Here is an 8368-nt window from a genome sequence, read left to right as displayed (position 1 = left end):
ACAGTCAGTAGTCATTTTCACTTCTAAACAAAGGAATAGGTTCATAACAATCAGGTATCATTAGAAATTTTAGACTGGTATAATTTACATATATAGGTGTGATAGAGTAGCCAAACCCACCTTCTATAAAGCTAATGTTGAAGTGTACCAGCAAGCTTTTGTGATATGTATCGCCTATGGCAGCCATGGGTACATCGGTAAATAGTTTAAATCAAAAACTCGTCAGTTACTTCAGTCGGTATTCTGCTTTAATAAGTTGAGTAGCTGATTACCTACAGTGAGAGTGATATTGATGTAGATGGATCATGGTGGTGACCTCGGATAATCTTTTTGTTTCTTCCCAAGCAACTTGGGAAGATTCCAGTGTTTATTTAAAGGATTTAAATACTAAAGATTTACCGACAGTTGCCCGGATCGTTAAAGGGCAATATATGGGGCTAGGAGTTCCTTCCTTGCCAAGTCCCAGTTTATCACAAGTTGTTTTGTTGTCCACTCAAGGGCAAAGATGCTACCTGTCTGCACAATGTGTCAAGTTCAAAGAGAAATCACGACATGCCTTAATCGGGCCAAAGATGGCTATTCCTGAAACTTTTGATGGATATTTTGAAATATTGAATGAGAATGGCCATGCCGTAAAATGTATAGAGTCAGTCGCAGAATTATACAGACGTTTTCCGTACAGTTGTCTTGTCCGAGAAAACACAAAAGGGTATTGTGATCCTTCGTGGTCTGAAGGAAGACCTGCCATAGTATCAGCTGATCTTGCCCGGATTTTGTATCCTGGGGAAGTACTGACCTTATGTGGTGAAGTGACAGGTCCTTCAAGGAATTCCAGGCAGGAAGGTGCAAAGTATTTACGGTGTTTGGACTCTAAAAATGAAAGTGTGTTTTTACCCCTAGAAATGAGGGGAAAATTCAGTGCCATAGCTAAAGAAGAAAATATAAGTGGTGTACATACTATTAAAACGTTACTTAGTAAACGTTTACCATTGATGGTTCGACTTGTTCATGGACGGCCACCTATAACTTCAGGAGTTAAAAACATACTCCAAAATTTTTGTCCAGAAATGCGGCTGTTTGCAGTAGTAAAGGTAAGCATGTGATAAATGTACACATCCCTGCACTTAAAGAGTAGGGGGAAGTTCACCATATAATCAGTCAAAGGTTCTATAAAAACCAATGGTTTGATACACCCTTTTTCTATGTTTTGACCCTTCCACCGCCCTGAACAAGGAAAACACTCTGGTCTTCTCCTAGAGACCAGCAATTCTGGAGCCCACATTTTTTTAGGCTACTCTTAGGGGTAAAAGTGGAAAACAGTAACTTGCCAGCACAAAAAAAAAAGTTCTCTGATCCTTACAAAATATGGATTTCTGGGAACGTTTTATTCAAATTATAAAATCAATCTTATTTGTTAACAATGGCCCCCAGCCCAGAACAGAATTCTTGCATGTGTACCATGCCAACAACAGCAACAAAGTATGAATGCCCCTGCAAAAGTGCGCCTGCCATTGACGGTTCGCCTAAATATTATAAGACCCACGATAAGTTTATGGCCTATGAATAAGATTCAGAATATTTGTCCAGAAATGCATGTATTTGCAGTAGTAAAGGTAAGAAACGATGAACGTACACATGCCTTCACAGAGGGGGAGGGGGCCTTGCCCTGTAATACGCCCAGAGGCCACTCTTAAAATTCTAGAATTAAACTTCTTGTTTCTGAATTCCTCTCCATTCACCCTCAATAAGAAAATTACCCAGTCCGGCCCTCTCATGGGGATTAAAGGATAGATATGTTACTATACGTTTTGATCTGTTATCCAGTAAACACTCGAGTAAATTGGATCTTTAAAATCCAACAATAACCGGTTTAGGTAAATGTTTAGTTTCGTTCCAAGTCTCCACTTTACTCATTGTTAGTTTGCCCCATGGAGGAGGAGGGTCAACCATAAATGGATGCGCTTCTCTAATAATGACAAAGGAATAATATGCTATCACCAGAATCGTGCTATATGCAGTAATACGCCAATTAGATCACTTGGAACGAAACTAAACATTTACCCCGGTTTATTACGGTTGTATACGGAAACAATTAGCCTCGTCTCCGTAGAAAACTACATTGAAGCTATATTTCAATAAACATTTAGTTGGTTATTTTTGTTAGATTAGGTAGCATTGTGCATGCAGCCCTGCTATAGTTACCTCCACCCCCCTCCTAATGAGCAAATATACAGCCCAAATCTTATAGATCCTATCTATCTCCGAAGTGTCTCAGCTGTTTCAACCCCGTACCCCGTACCTGTAGATAGCCAGTGTATACTGGCTAGCTGATAAGTACCCGATTATATTTCTATCTGCTAAAGCCGCAGAACAACAACTTTTGTTAGCTTAAAAATCGCCGAGATACGTATATGGAACCTACAGGGATATATTTGATAATTTTGGTTCAAGACCCTTTGCTTGTCTCCACTTGGGGAAATGAACTCATTTATTGACCTATAATTCATCTTTAAAATAATCTTTTCTTTCTCTGGCTAAACTAGCTACAAAAACAGCAAAAGGTAATCCTTTAGGGTTTCTGCTCTCCAAAAGGAAAAACCATAATGACAAAAGAGTACTACCATTCGGTTCCCGAGTCAACATTTATTTCCAAATATAATGGTTGCTGTCGTGCATGTGTGCCCGATACGGCCCTACGCTAAAGACAAAACTACAAGATATCTATAACGAAAAACTTTTGTTATATAATGGGCAGGATAATTCTGTTAATTGGATTTTTATGTTTCCATCTACTTTATTGACGTTTGAAAATCATTCTAAATTATATTTTTATCAACCGTTCTTACTTCACAATGGCTTGATATAATTCACCAGGTTACGAACACTAATGTGTGTTAACGAATGGATGTGTGACAATTCAGGCAATGAAAAGTAATGAATAAACCTATCATTTAGGTCGATATCTGGCACCATTGGGGGAGAGTATGGTTTCACGCTGGAACGTATGAAATATTTTTTTTCGGACGGGGGAGGAAGAATAATAACATTTTATTTTTTAATTTGATATTTTGAATTGAAAATGCTCTGAATTTCGGAAAAATCTTGGATTTTGGGTTGAAGGGGGGGGGGGGTTCATGTTACCCATTCGAAAAAAAATAACGCCATATTCTCAAATTGTTAAATTTTATATTCTCTTAAACCATTTAATTACAGAGAAAGAGGGATTATTTTTCAGAAAACTTACTATTCTTAAACTTTTTGTTGTTTTTATCGGCTCAAATTTTTGAACTGGAGGACAAGTCAAAGGGAAGTTAAATTTTTATTTTTACTCGCTTAAACTTTTTCACACAGACTTTAAAACTTCCAAAAATATAAAGTTATGAATGCTAATCCCAAGAGAAACAAACATCTACAAGTATCTCTAAAAGCAAGAAACTACGTGATTGGCCTACAAAAAGGCGTCAAAGATTAAAACAAATGAAATTAAAGCATATTTTTAACATGAGATTATATAAAAATAGTAGTAGTTTTTTTGTTTGATTTAACACGACTAAGACTGTGTATAAGATAAACTATAGGCGTTGTTCAACGATCCCTAAGGAATTATTCACTAATGTCGAACTTAATGTAGTGACGAATTAACTTAAGTTCCCAGACGATATTTTTTTTTAGATCTTTACCAAAATTGATCATTTTGATGACTGTAAACCTTACTAGCTATCAATATACACCTTACCACCACCACCCACTTTGCACCTGTACGCATCGGTTGGCATCTTATTCAACTCGGTTTTGAATTATTATATTTCCACCTAAACCTAAAATCTGACGTTAAAACGAACCAAATTACTCTAGATACGAAAGTCAGAGCTTTCTCCCTCAACCCCTTGCTTATAATATTGAAGTCTAGTCTTGTAGGGCCTATAGATTTTTGGAGTCCGATGGGCTCCCTAAGGCAGAAAATCTTCAAAAACAAAGGTATTATATACAGAACTTATTGAATTTTTTAGCTATTTTGGCGTGTCACATTGTTTATACGCGCTGATTTGTGGCACAACATGGCCGACAACTTAACTGATTTATGTTGTGAACACTTGCTGCATTAAAGGGGGATTCGAACCTCAAATTTCTGTCGAATGAGCTTTGTCCAAATATTTTAAGATTAACGACTACCACTGAAAAGTGAAACAGACTAAAAAACATGCCAACAGTTAACATGCATCATTGACTACTTTCCTTAGGAATAATACGGGGGAATAATACTTAGGAATAATACGGGGGTAATAATACGGGGTTCCACCTTTTCGTAGAGAGCTGAAGCCTTCACTCTATGATTTTCAATTTGGTGGAGGAATTTTACTTCATTGATGTTAGCGCCACATTTTAAACGTATTAACGTACATAATATTAACGTACTAAAAAAGCGAAAAATTGAAATGTCTAGAAAGGAGTCTGTAAGACTTCGTCAACGTCAACACAAAATGAAGATACCAAAAATGATGTCCAAAATTCGATGGGGGGGGGAACCTGTGATGGGGTGTCACTAACCCTCCACAATTGGGAGGAGGTGTTTAGTCTAAAAAAAAACGGCACATCATGTGAAGGTTAGCAGATACTATGGGACCAATTCGAAAAACCTAGATTTTTGTTGGGGTGGCCAATTTCCTCTGTTCCTTAAAGGACCGTGAAAGACAGATTTATTAGCGCTATAAGGGTATACTAAGTTCGTCCTGATGCACATTAGGAGACATTCTTCGTTATACGACCGCAAGATCAATAAGTCTCGTTTTTCTTTATCACCCTACGAATCTACCCTTTAGTAATCAGAGGCCATGTCAAATTCCTCTTCAACGAATTATATTTCCAAATTGAATCCATTATGGTGCTTAGAGGGGTTTTATACTATTTGTCAGAGGTATACCCTGGGTTTACATATATACAGTTTTTTGGCCAGAAATATGATAGTTCTGGCTTTGTCTGATTTTATGAAAAAATCTACAAAAAAGTATGTGATTTTCTGAATTACCGTCCAAGTTAATCAATCCCAACTTCTCCAACAATCTGAATTACTGAGAAGCTAAACAATAAGGATATTGAAAAAATATTTTAACAGTAAGTCGACATTCATATTGCATGTAGGACAGTTTTAACTGTTTTAAAGTTGGCAAAATGAGCTTTGCCTTAGTTTTAGCTCGAGTCTACTTTTCTTTGCATGAAGGTTTTGAAAATAAATACCAATGAATTGTATATGATTTTTAGCCTTTTTCAAATTTGAAACATATTTTTTTTATAAATTCTTTAAACGGTACAGGCTGCATAGAATTTTGCCCTCATCAAAGGTCAGTGCCCCGTAGGGAGGAAGAGGTCTAGATACACGCTTAAAAAAATTTTCCAGGTCGTACTTTTTCACTCTTTCAACAATGACCCCAATAAAAGAAGATGTAATTAGACTGAGGATCCATTACTAAAACTTTAATTCACTGTATTTGTTTTCTATTGCAATTTGGAGACACAATATCTCTGTTTTAAAATTTATGCCGCGTAAAATAAGATGCGAATAATAGTTCAAAAGGGGCCCTTCAATGGTGTCCATTATGCAAATGGGAAGAGTGGTGCAGTTTTGTTCTTTCAATTTTTAAATTAAATTACTGACCAAAAGAATTTGTAAAAATCTAAGGGAAGGGTAGTTACCCAGTCTTCAATTGTAGCCACTAGAGGCTAATAATTATTGTATTACCATGCTATTTCGAGTCCAGTTTTTCAATTGGGATGTTTCCAAATAAAAAGTAATATGTGTGTAAACCGGGAATATATACATTTTTGCCTCCACAAAGATTATGTTTAACTGATGGGGATATGACATATGCTTTCTCTGCGTTATAAGCTCAACCAGGTAGCCAGTTTAAATCAATATCAGCATTTGCCATTAAATTCGTTTTCATTCTCAATTTCTGAATTTGCCTACACCCCCTTCTGTTCACTAAGAAACTGTACATGGCAGGGACGCATTCAGGGGGCTTGGACCGTAGACCGCCCCGTAGGGAAGGAAGAGGTGTAGGTAGACACTTGAAAAAGCTGGCAAAGTCCTTAGATAGTAACTTAACTTCAAAACAAAGGTTAATTACCAACTAACCATACGGCCTTATAATAGACCTTATTATAAGACCGATGGCCTTAGACCATCGGTCTCACACCCCCCTCCCCCCAACAAAAAATGATAATTTTGGAATTTTTAGGCACTTATTCAAATGATAAAATGATTTTTCAATGTTGCACCCCTCCCGAAAAATTGTTTCATATGCTTTTGGAGCTTGGGACAGTTTTCTGCTAATTTAAGCGGAGAGGTATACGACAACAACTAATGTTGCATTCTTGATCAAAATTACCATATTCCAGTTCTGCACTGCCATGCGCTTAATTCCTGTTACACCCCTTTTCTTTCACTTTCACCATTGGTTACGCAATATGTATAAGTTACAAGACATGATAGAAATCAATATTTACGGCTGAAGCATAAAAAAAACTGATCGTGTTCTCGAAAAATAGATTTCTTCTAATTACTAATTTAAAAACACATTAGTAAAACTTTATTCTAAATATGTTATGATTCTTGGTGCTTGCAACAACATATGGGACCACTCCAAAATATCTTCTGATCCTGTGCAGAGTCAAAGACAGGGCCGGATTTACAGTCTATAAGCAGCCTCGGGATTCCTGTTTTGTTTTAAAATGACTTTTCTGTGAATAGGCTGCATAGTGTCGGAGTAATCCTGGCAAAAAAAAAATCACTCAGTGATAATTTCTTGCGTCCTATGACATTGTGCGCCCCTAGGCCCGGGCTTAGTAGGCCGAATTGGTCAATCCAGGCCTGGCCACAGAGCCTAGACGATAATGCAGATTAGGTTTATTTTTAAATTGTCTTTCATCATAAATACAGCGGCGCCAACTTGCAAGTATGTAGGATAGGGGCAAACACTTTTATAAGTCCTCTTAATAAAGATTAAATAAAAAAACAAGTTTTTTTAACTGAAAGTAAGGAGCGACATTAAAATTTAAAACGAACAGGAATTACTTCGTATATGAAAGAAGCTGCTTCCTCATCAACGCCCCGCTCTTTACGCTAAAGTTTGACTCTGTCTCTCAATTCTTCTTTTTAAAACAGTAAAAAACTCTAGCGTAAAGAGCGGGGCGTTGATGAGGAAGCAGCCTCTTTCATATACGAAGTAATTTCTGTTCGTTTTAAGTTTTAATGCCGCTCCTTACTTTCAGTTAAAAAAACTTGTTTTTTTTATTTAATTTCTGAACGTTTTTGAAAATGTCTTGATTCTGGCTCTCCGCAGAGGAATAATTAAAACGAAATTTGCATTTTTTGGGGGGCTAAATGGCTTTCTCATAATTTGATCGAGTGATTTTGAGGAAAAAAGAGCGGGGGACGAAGCCTAGTTGCCCTCCGATTTTTTGGTTAATTAACAAGGCAACTAGAACTTTTATTTTTTTACGAATATTTTTATTAGTAAAAGATTTACGTAACTTATAAATTAGCTTACGTAAAGAACTTTTGTATTCTCATATTTTTATTAGATATATGAGGGGGTTCGCCCCCTTGTCAGATCCTCGCTCTTTACACTAAAGCTTAAATTTTGTCCCAATTCATTAAGAATGACCCCAGAATCACAAAAGCCGTAGAATAAATAGTTGAAATTACTAAAAATACTTTAGCGTAAAGAGCGAGGTATTAGGAGGAGGTGAGCCCCTCAAATGGGTAATAATTTCTGTTTGTTTTATGTTTTAATGCTGTTCCTTACTTCCAGCTGAAAGAACTTTTTCATATTTATTTTTTCATTGTTTTGTTAAATAATGCTAGTAAATCCTGCGCTCCCTTCATGGAGATTTTCTTCCCCAATGACAAATTATCGATGGAAGTTCCCCCAGCATATCCCCCTCTTCTCAACCCCTCCCCCAACCAAAAAAATCCTCCTGAAAACGCCTGTACACTTCCCAATAACCATTACTATATGTAAGCATTGGTCAAAGTTTGTAACTTGTTGCCCCTCCCATGGGGACTGTGGGGGAGTAAGTCGTCCCCAAAGACATAATTATAAGGTTTTTCGACTACGCTGAATAAAATGGCTATCTCAGAATTTCGATCCGTTGACTTTGGTAAAATAATTAGCGTGGGAGGGGGCCTAGGTGTCCTCCAATTTTTTGGTCACTTGAAAAGGGCACTAGAACTTTTCATTTCTGTTAGAATGAGCCCTCTTGCAACATTCTAGGACAACTGGGTCGATACGATCACCCCTGGAAAAAAACAAAACAAAAAAAAACAAAAAAACAAATAAACACGCATCCGTGATCTGCCTTCTGCCAA

The 8368-nt window shown here is 36.9% G+C and overlaps 1 protein-coding gene across 1 annotated transcript in view; it reads left to right on the top strand.

Annotated features, from left to right (window-relative positions):
• Positions 1–219: 219 nt before the first annotated feature.
• The window catches only part of LOC136034017 (uncharacterized), a 110479-nt gene continuing 102330 nt past the window's right edge, over positions 220–8368 (top strand). The window contains exon 1 of the mRNA XM_065715067.1: positions 220–1091. Coding sequence (XP_065571139.1) covers positions 306–1091 — 786 coding nt within the window. The 5' untranslated portion in view covers positions 220–305. The remainder of the gene's footprint in view (positions 1092–8368) is intronic.

The sequence above is a fragment of the Artemia franciscana genome, chromosome 12 (genome assembly GCF_032884065.1).
Source record: "Artemia franciscana chromosome 12, ASM3288406v1, whole genome shotgun sequence".
Taxonomy (NCBI): Eukaryota; Metazoa; Arthropoda; class Branchiopoda; order Anostraca; family Artemiidae; genus Artemia; species Artemia franciscana.
Note: the sequence above shows the minus strand (reverse complement) of the source record. Positions and strands in the feature narration are given on the sequence as shown.